The 22,823-nt window shown below is 43.5% G+C and overlaps 1 protein-coding gene across 1 annotated transcript; it reads left to right on the forward strand.

The window, feature by feature from the left end:
- Positions 1 to 19: 19 nt before the first annotated feature.
- LOC127014088 (protein ELYS-like) lies at positions 20 to 14,860 on the forward strand. Its single transcript, XM_050893151.1, has 17 exons — positions 20 to 62; positions 833 to 922; positions 1,009 to 1,098; positions 1,261 to 1,401; positions 2,181 to 2,285; positions 3,068 to 3,161; positions 4,695 to 4,815; positions 4,938 to 4,994; positions 6,187 to 6,333; positions 7,090 to 7,277; positions 7,451 to 7,595; positions 7,690 to 7,821; positions 9,010 to 9,157; positions 9,244 to 9,394; positions 10,513 to 10,708; positions 11,988 to 12,191; positions 14,064 to 14,860. Exons 1-17 carry the CDS (start codon positions 20 to 22, stop codon positions 14,397 to 14,399), a joined length of 2,388 nt encoding a protein of 795 aa, XP_050749108.1. The 3' UTR covers positions 14,400 to 14,860.
- The last annotated feature ends 7,963 nt before the right edge of the window (positions 14,861 to 22,823 follow it).

Consider the following 22,823-nt stretch of genomic DNA (forward strand, 5'->3'; position numbering starts at 1 on the left):
GAACGGCGAGGGAGCGAGCATGGCAAACAAGAGAGGAAAACTTTACAGAAAGATGTGTTTTGGTATCTGATTTCAGGCTTCTTTCCCAACATCTTCCTTTCCTCCGCTTTGTGCTTTAGTTTAAGAGAAACTGAGGCCTTACTTTAGAGTTCTGGAATAGCAACGGCAAGCCTCTCTCATTAGTAGTTTCCAAGGCTATCTTTAGAGAGCTCTCTCACCTTCATCCCTTAACTGATGCCTGTGATTCTGCACAGCTGTTACACAGATTGTCGGTGCTGCTCTCCTCTCAGGAAACCATGGAAAACAAAAACTAAACATCTTTTCCACCACCACCACCACTGCACACTGCCTTTACTCTGCACACCAGAGACCCAAGCGACAAAGAAGTCTCCAGATAGAAATGAGCAGCGTATGAATTCTTCATCAGAACGTTTACTACATCATACTGACCTGACTGTAGTTACACAGACTACAATGATGATGCTTTTCGAAGCTCTGCTGATACAACAAAAAAAAGCCTCTGCACAGCAACAGTGGCAATCAAAGGATTTCACCTCTGCTGTACTTCTATGGGTCAATGGTGCCTTCATTCCTTCTTTTAAGAGATTGTTTAGAGTTGTTTCTGAATGGAATGTATATACAGCTTCTTAAAAAATAAAAGGGTGGGATCTGCAGGTGTCATAGGCTGCCATCTGTTGTTTTGTAATCTCCCAATTTAGAAATAAGCAAAAGAGGTGGGAATAACTTTGTTCATTTATTATTTTTATTTGGCTGAATATATATTTGTTTGAATATGCATATTACATATGTGTACGTATACATATATATTAAGATGGTCCGCACTTGAGTCACAACAAAGAACCTGTCCAGACAGGTTCTTTAGACCTTCTGACTGGATGCATTAAACATTGGACATCTGAAGGTAATAGTTCTTACGTTGTTTTCGTGTTCTATATCTTTTCGCTTGAAATTGTTGATTCATTTCTTTTTTGTTTTCTTTTTTTAAAGAGCAGGCAAGTTCTGCTGCTAATTTACGGTTTGTTCTTGAGTGGACATGGAACAAAGTGATCTATACAAAAGATGAATTTGACCAAATATGTGAGTACTAGCGCAGTCGTGCTGCAAACGTAAAGTCGTTCTTTCTAATTGAGCTTATTCAGTAATCTGCCGCTATATGAGATTGCACGCGGTTCTTGAAGTGTACTTTGAAACTCTGAAATTGCTCTGGAGGCTAACGATTTAATATTTGTTCTTGAAAAGGTGTTCCGCTGTTTGATGGCTCTTGCAACTTCGTTGACCCGCAGGCATTACAGTCTCTTCAGCACTGCCAGTTGCTTTTGAGCAGCCTTCGCACAGTCTTAAACTGTCTTCCAAGAGAAGCACAAGAGCTTACTGAAAAAGGTTTGCAATAGTATTCCTAAATCTTGGGTATGTTTTGTAAAGATTTGGATTTATGCTTGGGTTGTAACGGTGGAAACATGAGCTTGTGTTGGTTTGGGGGATTGGAAGCCAGTCCAATTTAGCTGGGAGAAGGGGCTTAAAGCTGAGGAGTTGGGACTACCGCTTCATATGCCTTGAGTTCAGGGCAATAGTGTGTTGTGGAGTTCATGCAAGTGGGTAGGGGAGGCTACATTCAGCAAGAAGCTGTGTAAGCAAGTGGGCTGAAATTGCAGCACCTGCATGTGGCAATGCTGAAAATTCTTCTTTTTAATTCTTAGCTAGCAATTTATAGTTGCAGGCAAATGTTGTATTGCAAATTGCTAAAAAATATAAAGGAAGCATAAATGAGTAACGTGTCAAGTAAGTTACTTGAGTTTCTATAGCTTTTTCTATTCTCAATTGTTGTTGGCCTATTGAGGGGAAAAAAGAATATCCCTTTGCTAGAGCAAAAATCTCTGCGACGTGTAAAACAGATGTCTTATTCATGCGTGTATTTAATAGTTCGGGCTTTATTTTTTTTATTTTAGCCTTTAGCGAATCTGGTTCTTTGTAGGGGTTGCTTTTTGTTTTGGTGGTGATTGTGGTTTTTTCCTTCCCATAAGAAAGTGATACGGAGTGAAAAATGCAAAGACAAAGATTTCTGCCGTGTTATTTTTATACTTTCTCTTGAGGATGATGAAGGGAGTTTTGTGAAAAGGAAAGACATTGCATAACAAAAATCATCTCACGCTTTTTTTCAGGTTTAACAGACTTGACAAATAAGCAGGTGGTAACTAGCCTCCTTTCTGTGTATGCACAAGTGGTCGTCTGGTTCTGTCGATCCAGTCTCCTTCCAGAGGGTTTAGGTAAGCATCAACTGTAATACATTTGCAACAAGGAGAGTGTCCAGTAAGTGATTCCTATGAATGCAAGCTTAGCCCTGTTCTTGTCAACGTGTCGTCAATAACAAGTCGTGTGGGTTCAGTGACAGCGTGTGCTGAAGTTCTCCTGGTGAAACTGAGATTGTAGTGGTTTTTCAAATACATAGTGTAGAATAATGCAAGCAGTTTCTTTCCTGGATGGTTTTTAGAGAGAGCAATATGCCTCTGACTTCAAGGAGTTGCTCGTGTCCACAGCTTGAAAGACTTGGGATTTTAAACAAAGTACTGTTAAACAGCAAATACTGGAACGCCTGTTTTTATGGTAAAAGCATTACCTGCATGTTTTGAACTGTTTCTTTATTTCTTGCTTGAGGAAAAAATACACCTTGGAAATCCTTCTTTATTTGGATGCATTATAGATTCTGTTGTCAGCCTTAGTTGTCTCACAAATGCTCACATGACACGTTTAAAAGACCATTCCCTTTGAGAGTTGTTTTTTTTTATAGTGAACTTCAGCTTACGCTACACGTTCTGAATGCTACATCACCTGTAAACTTGAAATGGCACTCGAGACAAGAAGGAATTGAGTCTTGGGTCTTGCATCTCTTTTAGCAAAGGCAGAAACAAGATTGGCTTCTTTCAAAGTTGGAGGCTTGCCTGTGCTTCTCGACGCTTAGCGTGCACAATCGTCTGTCTTTTTAGTTAAAAATTTTAGTTTAAAAATGTGGTATTGCTTCTTTAACTTGCTTTTACTTTATTGCCTGTAGACGATGATACACATTTGTCTAGACCTTTCTACAATTATCCTCTGATTCAGAGCTACTATACTGGTCATCGACAGAAACTTGAGCGTTTATCAAGGTAAGCTGTACAGCAAAACTCTAGAACACTTCCACTGCAACTTCACCAGTGGAAGTGAACGGCTCTTCTATCAACAGTTGTATTTGCTATGCTTAATGCATTTGCGGGCACTACTCCTTGACTTCAGTGATGCATGCGTCCTGTTGAAGGCAGAGGTTACTTTGCGTGTGTTACAATGTTTATAAATACCTCTGCGTAGTACCATTTGCTGGTATCGTCGGGTTTTTTGTGGCATACTTAATTCACTGGCTCATCTGTATCATTTGTCACTACGGAAAAAGGTCATGCGATCAGGAGAGGATCAGTCCTCTCCGGTTCAGCAAAGCACGCCGTTCACAGCACAATTGTTTTGGACACAGAAGAAAGTATGTTTTAAAAAAAACCCCATCTCTCTTATTGGCTAGTCATAGCTGGTGATAATTGTATTGGCCTAAATCTCCTACTCACAAGTACATTTGTGTAATTTAATAAGACAGTCAGAGTTACACGGAGTTGGCACACCTAGCACTCTCCTGGCGACTGGATAAAAGTCACCTGCTAATGTAAACTCTCTTTCCTGGACTAGCTTGCTAGCATATAGGTGATATGCCTTGGATTGGGTGATCACAGATTTTCCTTTGGAAATTGTACTGAAAACTAATTAAAGAGCTAAAGAAGCTTAGGCTGTGGCACTGTGAACAAGATGCTGCCAGATGAGTTAAGGTGGAAGCTGCAGTGTAGTAGGTATTGACTTTCAAGTTCATCTTACTTAGCTTACTTCTCAAGTAACTCACGTACAGGCTCATGTGTTCCTTAGAAGCATACAACCCCTCGTGTGCTTCTTCTGCTTTCTATCATTGGGAAATTGAAGGGTGGCGTCGCAGGCAGCAGAAGACTGTGAGGGACTTTTGAAGAATGTAATTTTTGAAAGTTCAGCCGTCTGTGATTGTAGTGGTGTGTGTATAGAAACAGAAATGCTGCTTAAGATGATACTAAAATTTACCTGTATGCTCAGCTCTCTGCACATAACTTTTTTTCAGGAACAGCAGTGAGACGCTGAGAACAAACCCTGAAGTGTCCATTATGTTGTCTCACAGCTGTGCATTGGAACACTCCAATTTGAGGCATTAGATTTGTGTTAAAGAATAGTCCTGGTATTTTGATACTGTTGCGTTTCCTCTGTTAGCCAGTATGAGAGTGGTCATTTTTGGCCCTTAAAAAACTTTGTTTACGCTTCCTTGGTATTACCAGTAATACAACAAGAAAGGAAACCTGGCAACTAAAAGGTCATTGCAACGTTTCCCTTAGTAAGAGAGCTTTCAGGATTTCTATTTTGACCTCCTTTAATAATTCAATAGGAGCTACCAAACATCTTTCACCTGCCTGAGAAATTTCTTTCGTGTGCATGTCAAGTCCTAATCATGCCTTTGTATGTTTGTTACTTTCTTTGACTCGTGGGAGCTTTTTCTTTGTTTTGACTGGAGGAAACCTGTTACGCTGAGAGGCTGGAATTAGTGTTTTACTCTGTCCAATCCTTGCTACCTTTTGTTCCAGAGGAAAATGGGATTCTGACTGCTTGATGATTGATGGAATGGTTTCCCAGTTAGGAGACCGAGTTGAGAAGTTGTGGCGGAGAGATGGAGGAACTGGGAAGTATCCACCTGCTAGTTTACATGTGAGTGTTATGGGCACTGAAAACCACCACCACCACAACAAAACCCCCCAAAACCCCACCCAAAAGCCAATGACGTATGAAGGACAGGAGTTTTGAAAAAACTTTGGTTTTTTTCATTTCAGGCACTGCTGGATCTCTATTTGCTCGAAAACATTGAAGAAAGCTACAAACATGCAATTGTATCCTTTCTAGTTATTTTTATTACACCTTCAGTAGATGCCCGTGAATGTTCTTCAATGTTTGTCCCCTACGTGTTTAATAACATTGTTTAATTTGTGCTTCAACCATAATGCAAGTGAAAACATTTTGTTTGGAACTAAGTCGTAGACAGAAGCATTGCTTTATTGCTTTGTACTGGGAATTTTTCATGATTTTTTTGAATTTTTTTTGCAAAGTCTTTTCTGAAATGAGAAAACAGGTTTACTAAGAAATGTGAAAGATAAAAAACTCCCTCAGTTTTTCTCAACATTTAACACAGGTTTTAATTTTTTAAAGCACCCGTATCTGTAGCAAATGGCTGCTTACTAGGGTGATGCAGTAAAACGTGCTGCTTCAGAGCAAAAGCCTTTCTAACAGTGCTTTACCAGGACCTGATTGTTGCCAAAATCATGGCTTTTCCAGCCCAGCTAACAGGGCTTGCTTTTGTTCTGTTAAGAGTGCAGGCACACAGAATAATAAACGGAGAGAAGAGAGAAGTCATTGGGCAGAAACTTATTTTTTAAGCTGCTGAAATATACAGAATTGCTTTGGTTGTTTGTTGCCTAACCCGAGAGGGGAGCCTGGAGAGCAAGGGGTTTAAAAAGGGCTGCACCCCAGAGCTGTCTTATTACAATATGTCCCTCAAAACGGATGTCAGAAAGAGAAAATGACACTACCAATGAGTCATCCACATACTCTTTTACATCCCGTTTTCGTCATTCAGTGCTAAGCTCTATGGTAAGGACACCATCATTTCCCTTGGTTTAGGTACTCTGGAAATGAGGGGAAAAAACAACCGCAGGATTTGTTTGGTTTACTAATTAAGCATTGGATGTTCAGATGTTTTGAATGTCCAACTGGTAGCTCCGCTGACTAAAGAGGGAGCCTGAGTTTAGAACCAAAGTGAAGTATTTAAACACCTCAAGTTAACCTTTTTGAACGCCTTACAGAAATCAAAGAGTAGTTCTTTCTGGCTGTTTATTCCAAAGGCAATTCTGTGGTGAGGACCTGCCCATCTTCAGGTCATAAGAGCTCAAAATGGCAAGACTACGACATTAGGATTTTCTGCTTCCTACCACTTTTGTATTCTTATTTCCCTATGTTTTGCTAAATTAATGCGATCAAGTTTTGGTCTTACACATTTATTAGCCTTAATTAGATACGTGCTATCAGACAATTTACTTGCTGCTAGATATCCTGCATTCCTTTCCGAATACAACAGAACCTTCAATCGACTCCTTCCCAACCGCCTTTGCTATCCCTTGGGGTCTTGTTAAGCTTATTCAAGGTTTTTGGCTGCTAGATCACAATGATTACGAAGTAAGTATGTTACACTTTAGTTAGACATACATTACAGTCCAAGGCTGTCATCTAGAAAAGGCTTTTAAAACATTGGTGCTTAGCTGATAACAGGTGATAAAACATGAGAAGCTTTTTTGTAATACTGCCACGCCATCTTCAGCAATAAATGATGATTTGAAATTTTAATTACTTTGACAGGAAATTGATTAAAACAAAGAAGAAATCAACTCGAAGAATGCTTGATAGGTGAATTTTCAAAGCCATCCGTTTAGGTTGTTTTCAGCAGACCGGTTGAGCACTTTCTCAGAAACAGTGGTTTAGGTCCTTTACACATTAAAACTAGGATCCTAGCAGCACGATTGGAGACAGAAGACTGCGAAAGTGACTTTTCAACCTAATTCATCTTCTTGCTGATGCTGAAGGTTCTTCTTTGCCTGTCACAATGTTAATAGAATCTGTGTGGCTGGGAGAATATCTTACTAGTTAGCAATGTATTTATAAGAAGTGATGTTTGTATACAGAGCTTTGGTTAACCTAGAGAAATGTGAATTACTCCTTCTAAAGCACTCGCTTTGTTCTATATGGCTAACGGGATTTTTCTTCTGCAGATGATACTTAAGCATTTTTATTTACAGGTCCTGCATCAAGGATGTCCTTAGTTAGTCACCTAAGTTTATTGAACACACATTCACCCTTACTTAAGAAACTGTTGAGTATTTTTGTTGCACGCGTGTATGCGCATGTCTTAATACACCTGACCTCTAACTTCTACAGAATGCACTGGCCCTGCTCTTTCATCCAGCTACAATGAAAACTGTGTCATGGCAACACGTGAGAATTATTCAGTCCCTCATGTGCCAAGGAGAGCATAGGCGAGCCCTCAGATGCATACAGATGATGAAGCCATCGACGTCAAGCAGTAGTGAAGTGCGGCTTTTCCTCACTGTGCTGTTGTCCAATAGGTAAAGAAATATATCCCACCATTTTGGCATTCAAATATTGTGGAAGGTGGAGAACAAATGCTACAAATCAGGATCCCCTAAATTGCCTTTAAACTTTGAATGCCGTAATTTGGGGGCATCTTTTTGGTTATACTAGTAATATTCCTCTACACCTCAAAAAAAATTAATGACAGGTGCATGGTGGAGGCGTGGGGTCTGCTGCAGCAACACGCCACGAAGTTCAACAGAGAAGAGCTGTTAAAACACATGTATGAAACCTGTCAGGAGATGGGACTAATGGAAGACTTACTGAAGCTACCTTTCACAGGCGCTGAACAAGTAAGTGTGGACAAGGAAAAAGATCTTCATCACCCCTTTGAAAAGAGAAGAGGCAGAATCATCACAGATTTTTGAAATGTGTTATTTCTCATAGGAGTGTTTGGAGAAGTTTTTACAGACCAATGCTGGTGTTCAGGATGCTGAATTTCTTTTAGTCCACCATCTGCAGCGTGCCAACTATATCCCAGCACTGCAGCTGAATCAGTCAATGAACGTTACTCTTATGGTAAGCGTAAAAGTTCGGTCAAGTGTGCAAGTTTCTGTTAGGTGTTACTAACCGGTTTTGATAGTACTCAATAAAAATCCTGCTTTGTTTTTGATGCCATTCTTTGCAATACTAGGAATAAGTTTCTACACCTGAAGTTACAGCTGAACCTAGAAGTTGAACAAAAGATTTCACTACTCCAAAACTACGCTGTGAAGTTATACATTAACTGTGACAGACCACCGTTGACTCCACCTAAACTAGTTTGTTTGCATCTGAGGCATAACTATCTATCTTTTCTATCAGCCAACCTTAGCATTCAGTTATTCAGATACGTATGTTATGTATGGTTTAGACGATTGAAAGTTGTTGGTGTCACGCCTTTCTGTGGAATGAAGAGTATGTTGTATGTCCTCTCTCGTATCTTGCACACAACTTTATTCTTCTAGCTGAGAGCAGTCTGGATGCCAATCCACAGGTAAAATTTGCATGGTGGGGTTTTGGGGGTTTTTTGTTTGGTTTTTTTACCCCCCCTCAAGTCACAGCATGAGCTCTGCAGTTCCATTTTACCACTTTTATGACAGAAATTCTTATCTAACTTCCGTTTCTCAAAATAGCCAGATGAAATTTTGTGTTACGTGAACTTCTCTTATGGATCTGTGATGCATTTGCTCTTTTCCGGAGCCATAGTTTTGCAGTGAATCAAACTTAGAAGGTGGTCTTGGAAGTTTTAGGTCCTGCACTTGAAAACTTTCATCCAGCCAGAAGGTGTGTGTAGGTAGCTTTTTCTTACTCGTTTTAATAGTCACATCGTTTTGTGCACATAATTTGCAGTTGCCCTGTACATTCCGTCATGTCGGACCCTGGTGTTTCAGGAAAAACAAGGCAAAGCCTGCTATGTTGTCAGCCGTTTGAAAATTGCAGGTGCTAACAAGTATATCAGAATAAGGTTCTGCAGAGTGCCAGAGTTGTTTTAACCTAGAGCTGTAGGTTCTGTGATTATTCCAGTCTGCCTTCCACTTTGCTAAAACGGCCAGGTGAACTTGGTGTGGGCTGATGGGTAGAAGGGGCTGCTGTTGTGTGCACTGGATGTATTTTCCTGCGTCTGTAGAGGAAATTGAGTCACTCATTAGAAACAGCCCAGACAGTTCTGTGCCATCAACTTCTTGTACTTCGTTAACTTCTTGCTTTCCGCTTTCCCTTCATCAGAATGATCGGGATCCTCGCTTCAGAGAGAGAGCAGTTGCCAGAAATTCTATATTAGACCAGTATGGCAAGATCCTTCCTAGAGTTCAAAGGAAGCTGGCTGTAGAGAGAGCCAAGCCTTACCGTTTGCCTTCATCGGTCTTAAGAGAAGGTAAGTTTTCGGGGGGGAAATAGAATGGACAACTGACCAGCGCTTTGATTACACAAGGCTGACATTTTTTCCCTCTGGCTTTACAGTCGCAAGACCAAAGCCATTATCAACACTAACAAACCAAGCTAATGCAGGAAACGTGCATACAGGAGCAACTTTCCTCAGTAACGTCTTGTCCAAAATTGGAGAAGTACGGGTGGGAAACGAGCAGAAAACCAGTTTCTCACAATGTGAGAGGTAAGCAGCCTTTGAACAAAGTTTAGTCTTGAGCTACACGTTTGGAGAGAGAGAGAAAAACCCATGGGAATTATGTTAATGTTTTGGAGGGTAGGTGCACCTGAAGAAAGCTCCGTTTGGCTTTTTTGCGCAGGCAATATATAACATTTCAGAATCAATTCATCCTAAGTAATAGTTGGAGAGAGAGTTTTTCTGCTCTGAGAATCTCATCTATGCAAGTACATCTATTTACATTCTGGTAAATGTGTTTACAGAATTTACGACAGCTGAAACTAAAACTAGGATCACCATCAAGGTACTGGTGTACAGACTTTGATAGACTTGATTGTGTGATCAAATAGTAATCTTTTACCACCTCCTGCCCAGTTTCTGCTTCGTTTCTGCCTTCTCTCCTTAAAACTAGGCAGAATTAGAAAGAGCGGAAAAGAGGCTGCTAGCTGTCAGATGATTTTCCTACAGGTGGTATGGTCAAATAAACTTGAATTGTGGTATGTTTGGCCTTCAGGGGAATGAAAGTCAGTTACAGTTTCCTTTCCATTCTAGTCCTAGAGCTACAGAACCACCAGTCATAACACGTCCTCTCCCTGACGCAGAGTTGCCCGATGCATTTGTTGGGACACCAGTTACACAGTTTTCCCCAAAATGTTCCAGCTATAGTAGATCCACAGAATGACGATTTCAAAAAGGTCTTGCTTCTCATATACGCGTGTGTGTATACTTTCTGTGTTTGCAAAGTGTTCTGTTGGCATTTAGTTTTGTATCTGTTAAAGAAAAGGCCAACTTGGGGACACAACGAGGTGGAGAATTGGAAGCGGCCCTAGCATTGAAATGTAGGTGAATTTTCTTCTGACATGAGAATTACATCACTTGTGCAACTTGCAATTGGATTACTCTTGCCTCAGAGGCAGTGTTTTAGGAAATGAAGTATGAAAGGTAAGGAAATAATTCCAAACAAGACAATGGCTGTAACTTGTTCACGGGCCTGATACCTCACCCCAACAGTGCACTTCTTGTTCATTGAATGCTTTTGTCATGTATCCTCTCGGATTTCTTGAACGCAGCATGATTTCTTTCATTTATTGATTTATGTTCATATTTTAAATTGTGTATCTTAACAGATTGCCGGATTTGGTGGTTCGTCCTGTTCCTTCATGTCCTGCAGCACAGGGTGGTAGGTGGCAGTCGCCATGCAGGGCTTCTGCTTCATTCACGGCATCCAGCCCATTGAGATCAAATATGCACGGATCCATCTCGCAGAAGAATTTCCCAGGAGCATCAGAGCTGAACTTACTAGAGACTCCTCTTGTGGTTAAGGTCTGTATTTTAAAAAAACAGTAAGAACCAACCGAACCAAAAGCCTGTAAACTTTGTTTAAAACGAAACCACCAAAGTATTTAGCACAAACGCTGTTGGATTCAAATTGGGGAATATTTTCAGGAGGCATGGGGTTATTGTGTGTACAGTCCTTTTGGAAGCGGCACGTTGGGAACAGTCTTGAAGAGGGAAAGTCTAGTTCTAAGTTAATTGCAGGATGCACGTTGTCCCATAGCTTCGAGAAATACCCTTCTTTTTATTGCATGGAACAAAGTAAGTCAAAATTGGACTTTTCAATAGACTTAGGTACTTAAAGCTGCAATTTGTAGCTTAACCATCTCATTAGTTCAGTGCTCAATAGCTCTGTAGAGTTTGCCTTGCATACCTACAAGCAAGAATGTATATGCTTTGGTTTCTTAATCCAGTTAAGTGCATGACAGCTAAGTGATGTCGGTTAAGTGATGTCAGCCTCCGTCAAATTCAGTGATGGCTTTTTGCAGTAATTTTACTTATTAATTGTTTGTGTTAAGCTGCATTTCCCTTCGCTGGCAGCAGACTCCTATCATGCAAGGAAATAACATTTGACCCATCTTCTTGGTGCTCATCTTTTGGCCTTTGCCTCCCTGCCCAAAATAGTTGTGATCTCTCTGAACTAGAACCTTTTCCTCCTTCTTAAATATTGTCCATATCATTAAGCTAGTTTCATTATCCTCTTTTCAAGCCCTTTCAATAGTGCAAAATCTTTTTTGAGCTGAGGTTAGAAGACCGGAATGCTTCTAGATGAGGAGGTGTAGGTAGTTTTACAGCAGTGTCGCTTAATTTAGTCTAGCGTGCGGATTGATTAATTAGTGAAAAATAAGCTGTTGCTTTGCTGATTGCCATTTCGCAAGGCAGTGTTTTCAGTCCCTGTATCCGGGGTAACATTTGAAGCTGTATGCCTTTTAGAAGAGCAATGCAGAAATTGCAAAAATTACTGGGATGGGAGAGAACATGGCAGACAAGAAGATGCCGTATCTTTGTTTCTTCCGGAAATTAATTTGAAAAAGAACATTGTGTGTTGGCATTGAAAACAAAAAGGCCAAAAGAAACACGAAAAGCATGGGGCTTTATCATTAAGAGTTTCGTACCTTTGGAAAAAGAGCAGTGCAGAGGCTAAACTTTGTCCTCTCTGCTGGTACAAACTCAGTTTGTAATTGAAACTAATGCTTTTGACAAGTGATGTCTTCTGGTTTGAAGATTTAACTGGGTTTAAAGTAAATATGTTTCTTTCTTTTCCTAGAGAGCTAAAGTTTTGGCCACACCTGCTTCTGCTTCTGCTATTCCTGGCTTTACTCCTCGGTCTATTCTCAGATCCAGCCTTCGCACCACCCCCCTAGCAACTCCCTCTGCATCTCCAGGACAATCACTTCCTCCTCCTCTACGAGCAAAGAAACCTAGAGTATCCTTCAGGGAAGAGAACTCGAATGCAAAATGGACCGTTGGGGTAAGCTGGCCTGTAGTTGGTGATTTTTACAGTTAAAGGCTTCAGAGACTGGGATTTGATTTAGATTTTTTTAAAGTTTGCCAAAACTCCGTCTATTGAGAATTGGAATAGCAAATCAGAGTGGCAGACTTGAATTTGGTCAAAAAAGGTTATGATGTTAGAGCGTCTGTAACATCACGTGCCTGCAGGAACATATTCCTAATAAATACCAGTGACCTTGGCGGTTTGTACTCAAGCGTTGTTAGGAGCTGTGATTGTTCCAGATTGCCAGTTCAGCTTCCCGCTATAGCTTTTCAAAGGGCGGTAGGGCAGGAAGGTAAGGAATACAGATTGAGGCCGTTGTTTGGGTTTGTTAAGCTTTGTGAATTAAACATCTTTGAAAGCAACAAAAGTCATGAGCTGCATTGACTTTCGGTCTCTCTTTTTGCAAGGCAGCGTTTACTTAATCGATGGTAAAAATAGGCTCCTGATGAAGAGAGCTGTACTGCTGCCTGTTCTCTAGCCCTAAAGTTCTCGGGTTTGCTTCTTGCCTTGCACCAGGGATAGCATTCGTATAGTAGTCAAATGAAGTCGGTCCGTCTGAAAGTTGCCCCCTTCTGCTCCTCCTTTTGTTCTGTCAGTTGGATTCCCTGATTCAGCTCCTCATGCAGTTGCAGGTTTTTTGGTTAAAACGTGTTTTCCTGACGTCTACACTTTGTAAAATACAAACTTTAAAAGGTTGTTCACGTGGACAGAAACACAGAAGTAGCGATTCTCCTGTTCTCCCAGGTTTTTCCCCGTTGTTCTTACTTCCCCTGGGGCTGATGAGTTATTTGGATTCATTGTGGATGTCCTCTAAGGACCCTGTAGAGTAGACTGTCAATTTCCTGTCAGATTATGCTCACAGGAAGTAATAAGAGTTAGAGTGAAACACAAACTGAAAGGTAGGCATGCCACTAATAGCTTGGTCTTAAGCAACAGAAAGTGCTTTTCAGTGTCTTCTTAGTAGCTGGTACAGTGCTGTGTTTTGGATTTAGTGTGAGAATAATGTTGATAACACGCTGATGTTTTAGTTGTTGCTAAGTAGCGCTTATCTTAAGCCAGGGACTTTTCAGTTTCCCATGCTCTGCCAGCAAGCAGGTGTGCAAGAAGCTGGGAGGGAGCAGAGCCGGGGCAGCTGACCTGACCTGACCTAGCCAAAGGGGTATTCCATGGAACGTCATGCCCAGAATCTAAACAGGGGGGAGTTGGTCAGGAGGCGCGGATCGCGGCTCTGGCATTGGTCAGCCGGTGGTGAGCAATTGCATTGTGCATCACTGGTTTTTTTCCTTCCCCCCAACCCCGCTCCCGGTGGGATGGGGAGGAGAATCGGGAAAGAAGGCGGAACTCGAGGGCTGAGATAAGAAGAATTTTGTAACTAAAGTAAAATATAATACTAACAATAATAATAATGAAATGTAATAAGAAGAATAGTAATGAAAAGGAATATAACAAAAAAAAGGAAGGAGGGGACGGGAGTGAGGGAGCGGCTGTGTGGTGCTTGGCTGCTGACTGGGGTGAAACCACGACAGTTGGGCAAAGGTCTTCACACATCGATTAAATTATCTTGGGCATCTGAGTCACCTGAAATACATAAGAGATACTGCTTTTGTTCTCAACCTAAAAGCTTGAGTATCTCATGTGGATGTAGAAGGAAAGAATGATTGCTCAGTCCAGGGAACTCCAAAACCTCAGATGGAGGGATTTAGAATACATGTCTTGCGTGATGCAATCCAAGCGATTCCTTGAAGTGCGGTGTTAAGTTGTCAGATGTGACACCTGGCCAGTTTGACTAAGTGTTGCGGTCACAACTGTCATGACCGAAACCTTAAACTCTTTTTTTTTCCTTCTCAGGAAGACGTGCGTTCGGGTGCGAAAGTGGAAATGCTTGGTACTCCTAGGAGAAGAACAAGAAGAGTTCCACATGCTAAACCAGAACAAACGGATACTCGTGAGCAAACACCTGCACAGCCAAACGAGGAGTCAGCCACACCCAGGACTCCAGTAAGGACAGGGCGTCGGGGCAGAAAGAGACCATCAGTCCTGGAGGAGAGCACAGGGGAGGAGGCCTTCCCCCAAGGACCTGGTGGCAGTCCTTTGCTGCTTGAAGACGTAAACCCATCAGGACGTGCTGAAACATTAAGAACTGCGATGGATCGTATTGCAAGAATATGCCCAGTCTGCAACTAAGGCCGCACAGAACAAAGTACTTTATTCCCCCACCAGAACTTCCTCTCACGGAAGACTACTCTCAGGGTTGTCAGCGCAATAAATTTCTTTGCTGCAATTTCATCTGTTCCCACGTAACTAACCATAAATAGCTTAGGTGTTGATTTCTGCTGGGGAGAAAGCAAGCTACAGGCAGAAGCCAATCCACAGTTTCTCGTGAGTTGTCAGGCAATGCTCGTAACCCCTTCGTCTAGGCCAATCTGAAAAGACTATGAAATGATAGACTTTCAAGTAATAAGATAGCATTTGTTTCTTACTTTGTTTGCACTTTTGTCTTCTGTGCAACGCTTCCAGGTTTCCATTCCAGGAATGCTTGTTTCACCAAAGTAGTCAAGATAATGAGTCTCTTTGATATGCTTGCAGATAGATGTACCCTGGTTCCTTTTGCATTAAAGCCGTTCCTAAAATAAAATGCATTTTCCAAAGCACTGTGCTGTGTGGATGGCCAATATGGGAGGTAGAGGGAAAAATGCAAGTGACGCTTCCTGATGTGTCCCTTCGTTCAGGTCCCTTACTCCTTGGCTGTGTAGCACCTGGCATGGTTCAAGAGGAGGCTTATCCCACAGCAGTCACTGGTGTGGTGTGCATTGCTGTTGAACTTGGCTTCAATCCAGACTAAACCATGAATTCTCAGTGAATGACTGATTGCTTGTATTTGGATACCGCAATTGTAATCTTAATACAGAGAGAGAGAAGGGTGCAGGAAATAGGTGTGTGATTTCTAGGAACACCAACAGCACAAGCATACATGACCCTAGGGATCCAGGGCACAGGAAAACCTTTACTTTGCCTCTAGCCTTTTGGTCTCATAGCGGCTTCCTAAAGGGCGAGAGTGGTACGCTCAGCTCAGCAGGATCCAACACTTACGCAGGCCGGCTAAGATTTTATGCAAAGAACCACCTAAAAGCAGGTTTAGCTAAGACACAGTTGTAGAGCGGTCAGTCCTTCTATCTCCCAGTATTAACATTCACCTAAGTGTGATGCAAATGACTGGCGTTTATCACTTTACTGGTTTGAAGCATTATCTAGATTTTGTCTGCGTTTCTGTCATCCTGGAACTCAGTATTACTCTCAAGCGTGTGTGCAAATCTTGATTCCTAATTGAAACTCTTAGTGGGGGCACTCGTACCGGACAGCAGTGCTTGCCTATGCATTTGCTTGCTCCTCGACGAAGCAAGATGCACTCGATCGTTTTTTAGAGAGAGCTCTTCCGTGATCTAGGTCAAGGAGTGCTGGAGAACGCCTGGCAAGGTTATAAGGCTACTATACTCATTCGTATACTAGTCAAATGAAGTTGGTCCCTGTCCTGGTTTCGGCTGGGACAGAGTTAACTTTCTTTTTAGTAGCTGGTACAGTGCTGTGTTTTGGATTTAGTGTGAGAATAGTGTTGATAACACTCTGATGTTTTAGTTGTTGCTAAGTAGCGCTTATCTTAAGCCAAGGACTTTTCAGTTTCCCATGCTCTGCCAGCAAGCAGGTGTGCAAGGAGCTGGGAGGGAGCAGAGCCGGGGCAGCTGACTTGAACTAGCCAAAGGGGTATTCCATACCATGGAACGTCATGCCCAGTATATAAACAGGGGGAGCTGCCCGGAAGGCGCGGATCGCGGTTCGGGAACTAACTGAGCATCGGTCAGCGGGTGGTGAGCAATTGCATTGTGCATCACTGGTTTTTTTTCCTTCCCCCCCCCTTCTTTTGTTGCATTCCTTTTCATTACTATTATTATTATATTTCATTATTACTATTGTTAGTATTATATTTTACTTTAGTTATTAAACTGTTCTTATCTCAACCCACGAGTTTTACTTTTTTTTTTTCCTTTGCTTTCCTCCTCCTCACCCCACTGGGAGGGGGAGGGGGAAGCGGCTGCGTGGTGCTGAGTTGCTGACTGGGGTTAAACCACGACAGCCTTTTTGGCGCCCAACGTGGGGCACGAAGGGTTGAGATAACGACAGATCTGATCAGAGTGTGTTAAAACAAACTTGTTATAAGTATTCATTGTATTGGTTTGATAGTTACTGGTTACAATGTGGGTTCGTTTGCTCTCAAAGTTGGTGTTGTGGTTCTTGAAATTGCGTTATGTAATGCCCTACTTGCAGTATATGCTCCCTGTTGTGCTGTTTATCATCTGCGGGAACCGGCTAGAGTTATCACGTTGTTGTTGCTTGTAACACTGGTTTATGATATGATAGAAGTGCAAGCCGTGAAACTAATCGGGTGTTTGTACTCGGCATTGTTGTCACCTCTGTACTTCGGGAGCTGCCTATGGGAGACTATTAATAATTGTACCTTTTACCTTTTCTCCTCTGGGAACCAATCTGTGGAGGAGAGATCTCCGTACTTCGGGTGCTATCTCCTAGAGAATATTAATAACTGCACTTTCTACCTTTTCTCCTCGGGGAGCCAACCTATTGGGGAGACATCTTCCCACATCTTCCTTTTCTTTGCCAGGTTAATTGCAATAGCATTGAAGGAGTTTGTAAATTTTGAATATCCTTGGGATGTTGAACTTAGTATGGTCGTACTGCTAGGAATCAGCCTGTTCCTGAATGTGATTCAGATCTTGCCTAGGGTTAAACAACTATTTAAAAATACCACCCAGAGATCAGCTCCCATGACTGCAGCTACTCCAACTCTGGTGACAGGCACTACGGCTACTCAAACTCTGGCGACAGCTACTGCAGCTACTCTAATCCCTATGACAAGCGCTGTGGCTACTCAAACCCCAGCAACAGGCACTGTGGCTACTCAAACTCTGGCGACAGCTACTGCAGCTACTCTAATCCCTATGACAAGCACTGTGGCTATTCAAACCCCAGCAACAGGCACTGTGGCAACTCAAACCTTGGCGATGGATGATGCAGCTGAACTAGAGGATCAACCGGTGCCAATATCAATCGCCCCTATACAGAAGAGGAAATATACAAAAAATCAGCTCGCTTAGCGAAGGATGAAGGTGAAGCAGGGCCATCACGAGAACAGGAGGAAGAGGCAGAACCGGAGATAATCACCCGGTCACTATCCCCGAGTGAGCTGCGAGATATGCGAAAAGACTTCAGCCGTCATCCAGGTGAGCACATTATCACCTGGCTGCTTCGATGCTGGGATAATGGGGCAAGTAGCTTGGAATTAGAGGGTAAGGAAGCCAAGCAATTGGGATCCCTTTCTAGGGAAGGGGGCATTGACAAGGCGATTGGGAAAAAGCCACAAGCCCTCAGCCTCTGGAGGCGACTTCTATCGGGCGTGAGGGAAAGGTATCCCTTCAAGGAAGATGTTGTATGTCAGCCAGGCAAGTGGACCACCATGGAGAAAGGTATCCAGTACCTGAGGGAATTAGCCGTGCGGGAGATGGTTTATTATGACCCAGACGATGGGCAGTTACCCACAGATCCAGATGAAGTCCAATGTGCACGACCCATGTGGCGGAAGTTTGTACGAAGTACACCATCATCGTATGCCAGTGCATTGGCAGTAGTGGACTGGAAAGATGAGGAGGGACCAACAGTAGATGAATTGGCTCGCCGACTTCGGCAATACGAAGAAAGTCTCTCTTCCTCCTCGTCGCGGCTGTGGAGAAACTGCCAGACACGCTAGCCGAGAAATGGTCCCAAGAGTTCCAGCGATTTGAGGATAAGTTTGGCCGCCCACCTGTACGGACCAATACCTCAGCTATTAGGAGAAGGTATTCTTCTGGGCAAGAGAGAAGAGAGAGAAGGTATATACCACGGGGTACCCTGTGGTTTTACCTGCTTGACCACGGAGAGGATATGAGAAAGTGGGATGGAAAACCTACCTCAGTCCTAGATGCACGGGTACGGGAATTGCGAGGAAAAACAACTACAAATGAGGGTTTTTCCAGGAAAATGGTTGCTTCAGCCTCCAGTGAGCACTGCGAGCGGTGTGGCCGACAAAGTGGAAGGGCTGATCTTACTCCTGATTCTATGAAAAGGAATTCTAATCCATTTTTACAAGTGAGTGGAGAATCCTATGACCAGGACTAGAGGGGCCCTGCCTCCAGCCAGGCGGAGGAGAGGGACAACCGGGTTTACTGGACTGTGTGGATTCGATGGCCTGGCACATCAGATCCACAGGAGTATAAAGCTCTAGTAGACACCGGTGCACAGTGTACTTTAATGCCATCAAGCTATAAAGGGGTAGAAGCTATTTGTATTTCTGGGGTGACAGGGGATCTCAACAGTTAACTGTATTGGAGGCTGAAATAAGCCTAACTGGGAATGAGTGGCAAAAACACCCCATTGTGACTGGTCCGGAGGCTCCATGCATTCTTGGCATAGACTATCTCAGGAGGGGGTATTTCAAGGACCCGAAAGGGTACCGGTGGGCCTTTGGTATAGCTGCCTTGGAGACAGAGGGAATTGAACAGTTGTCCACCTTGCCCGGACTCTCTGAGGACCCTTCGGTTGTGGGGTTGCTGAGGGTCGAAGAACAACAGGTGCCGATTGCTACCACAAGGGTCCACCGGCGGCAATATCGCACCAACCGAGACTCCCTGATTCCCATCCATACGCTGATTCGTCAACTGGAGAGCCAAGGAGTGATCAGCAGGACTCGCTCACCCTTTAACAGCCCCATTTGGCCAGTGCGAAAGTCTAATGGAGAATGGAGACTAACAGTGGACTATCGTGGCCTGAATGAAGTCACACCACCGCTGAGTGCTGCTGTGCCAGACATGCTAGAACTTCAATATGAACTGGAGTCAAAAGCAGCCAAGTGGTACGCCACAATTGATATTGCCAATGCATTTTTCTCAATCCCTTTGGCAGCAGAGTGCCGGCCACAGTTTGCTTTCACTTGGAGGGGCGTCCAGTACACCTGGAATCGACTGCCCCAGGGGTGGAAACACAGCCCACCATTTGCCATGGACTAATCCAAAATGCACTGGAAAAAGGTGGAGCTCCAGAACACCTGCAGTACATTGATGACATCATTGTATGGGGCAACACAGCAGAAGAAGTTTTTTGAGAAAGGGGAGAAAATAATTCAAATTCTTCTGAAAGCCGGTTTTGCCATAAAACAGAGTAAGGTGAAGGGACCTGCACAGGAGATTCAATTTTTAGGAATAAAATGGCAAGATGGACGTCGTCACATCCCAATGGATGTGATCAACAAAATAGCAGCTATGTCTCCACCAACTAGTAAACAGGAAACGCAAGCTTTCTTAGGTGTTGTAGGTTTTTGGAGAATGCATATTCCAAATTATAGTATGATTGTAAGCCCTCTCTATCAAGTGACCCGGAAGAAGAACGATTTTAAATGGGGCCCTGAACAACAACAAGCCTTTGAACAGATTAAACGGGAGACAGTTCATGCAGTAGCCCTTGGGCCGGTCCGGGCAGGACCAGATGTTAAAAATGTGCTCTACACCGCAGCCGGGGAGAATGGCCCTACCTGGAGTCTCTGGCAGAAAGCACCTGGGGAGACCCGAGGTCGACCTCTAGGGTTTTGGAGTCGGGGATATCGAGGATCTGAGGCCCGCTATACTCCAACTGAAAAGGAGATATTAGCAGCATATGAAGGAGTTCGAGCTGCTTCAGAAGTGGTTGGTACTGAAACACAGCTCCTATTAGCACCCCGACTGCCAGTGCTAGGCTGGATGTTCAAAGGGAAGGTCCCTTGTACACATCATGCAACTGATGCTACGTGGAGTAAGTGGATTGCACTGATCACACAACGAAGTCGAGTAGGAAACCCCAGTCGCCCAGGAATTCTGGAAGCGATCACAGACTGGCCAGAAGGCAAAGATTTTGGAATATCACCAGAGGAGGAGGTAACGCGTGCTGAAGAGGCCCCACTGTATAATAAACTGCCAGAAAATGAGAGGCAATATGCCCTGTTCACTGATGGGTCCTGTCGCATTGTAGGAAAGCATCGGAGGTGGAAGGCGGCTGTATGGAGTCCTATACGACAAGTTGCAGAAACTGCAGAAGGAGAAGGTGAACCGAGTCAGTTTGCAGAGGTGAAAGCCATCCAGCTGGCTTTAGACATTGCTGAACGAGAAAAATGGCCAATACTTTATCTCTATACTGACTCATGGATGGTGGCAAATGCTCTGTGGGGGTGGTTGCAGCAATGGAAGCGGAGTAATTGGCAACGCAGAGGTAAACCCATCTGGGCTGCTGCATTGTGGCAAGATATTGCTGCCCGGCTAGAGAATCTGGTTGTGAAAGTACGTCACGTAGATGCTCATGTACCTAAGAGCCGGGCCACTGAGGAACATCAAAACAATCAACAGGTAGACAAGGCTGCTAGGATTGAAATAGCTCAGGTAGATCTGGATTGGCAGCATAAGGGTGAATTATTTATGGCTCGGTGGGCCCACGACACCTCAGGCCATCAGGGAAGAGATGCAACATATAGATGGGCTCGCGATCGAGGGATGGACCTGACCATGGACACTATTGCACAGGTCATCCATGAATGTGAAACATGCGCTGCAATTAAGCAAGCCAAGCGGTTAAAGCCTCTTTGGTATGGAGGACGATGGCTGAAATACAAATATGGAGAGGCCTGGCAGATTGACTATATCACACTCCACAAACCCGTCAAGGCAAGCGTTATGTGCTTACGATGGTGGAAGCAACAACTGGCTGGCTGGAAACATATCCCGTGCCCCATGCCACCGCCCGGAACACTATCCTGGGCCTCGAGAAGCAAATCTTATGGCGACACGGTACCCCAGAAAGAATTGAGTCAGACAACGGGACTCATTTCCGAAACAGTCTCATAGACACCTGGGCCAAAGAGCACGGCATTGAGTGGGTGTATCACATCCCCTATCATGCACCAGCCTCTGGGAAAATTGAGCGATACAATGGACTGTTAAAGACTACATTGAGAGCAATGGGTGGTGGAACTTTCAAACATTGGGATACACATCTAGCAAAGGCCACCTGGTTAGTCAACACTAGAGGATCTGCCAATCGAGCTGGCCCTGCCCAATCAGAACTTTTACGTACTGTAGAAGGGGATAAAGTCCCTGTAGTGCACATAAAAATATGCTAGGAAAAACAGTTTGGGTTACTCCTGCCTCAGGCAAAGGCAAACCCATTCGTGGGATTGCTTTTGCTCAAGGGCCTGGGTGCACTTGGTGGGTGATGCGGAAGGATGGGGAAGTCCGATGTGTGCCTCAAGGGGATTTGATTTTAGGTGAGAACAGCCAATAGATTAAATTGTATGCTATTGATTGCTATATAATCCTGTCACTGTATGTCATCATTATTATAATTATTATGTGCTATATTAATGGTATTATAGTAAGAATTACTTAGATTAATGAAGAATGAACTTTGACAAAACTGAGTGAAGTGCAGTAGTGATGGAACCAGGACTGACTTCAGCATGCAACAATCCGACACCACACACCATCCTCCTGCTGCGCCCAACATCACCTGCCTGCCGCATCACACCGAAGCCCAATCCTGTTCTACCGACTGAGCGGACTTTGCATCATCCTCCTGCCCAGACAGACTGTTACGATAGATGGAGCTCAAAGTCATGGACTGAATGAACTCAACACACATTTGATAGAGATGGCCCATAGATTGCGGGAATGATATCTATACGTATATATTAAAAGACAGGAAAGGTGATGGTGATTAATTGGAAATGTATTGGAAAGTGTGGGATCTGGGCATAACGTAAATGGTATAGAATAAGGGGTGGATATTGTCCTGGTTTCGGCTGGGACAGAGTTAACTTTCTTTTTAGTAGCTGGTACAGTGCTGTGTTTTGGATTTAGTGTGAGAATAGTGTTGATAACACTCTGATGTTTTAGTTGTTGCTAAGTAGCGCTTATCTTAAGCCAAGGACTTTTCAGTTTCCCATGCTCTGCCAGCAAGCAGGTGTGCAAGGAGCTGGGAGGAGCAGAGCCGGGGCAGCTGACTTGAACTAGCCAAAGGGGTATTCCATACCATGGAACGTCATGCCCAGTATATAAACAGGGGGAGCTGCCCGGAAGGCGCGGATCGCGGTTCGGGAACTAACTGAGCATCGGTCAGCGGGTGGTGAGCAATTGCATTGTGCATCACTGGTTTTTTTTCCTTCCCCCCCCCCCTTCTTTTGTTGCATTCCTTTTCATTACTATTATTATTATATTTCATTATTACTATTGTTAGTATTATATTTACTTTAGTTATTAAACTGTTCTTATCTCAACCCACGAGTTTTACTTTTTTTTTTTCCTTTGCTTTCCTCCTCCTCACCCCACTGGGAGGGGGAGGGGGAAGCGGCTGCGTGGTGCTGAGTTGCTGACTGGGGTTAAACCACGACAGTCCTCTGACAGTTGCCCCCTTCTGCTCCTCCTTTTTGTTCTGTCAGTTGGATTCCTGATTCAGCTCCCATGCAGTTGCCAAAGTAACGTACCAAAT

Source organism: Gymnogyps californianus, chromosome 3 (assembly GCF_018139145.2).
Source record: "Gymnogyps californianus isolate 813 chromosome 3, ASM1813914v2, whole genome shotgun sequence".
NCBI classification, from domain to species: Eukaryota; Metazoa; Chordata; class Aves; order Accipitriformes; family Cathartidae; genus Gymnogyps; species Gymnogyps californianus.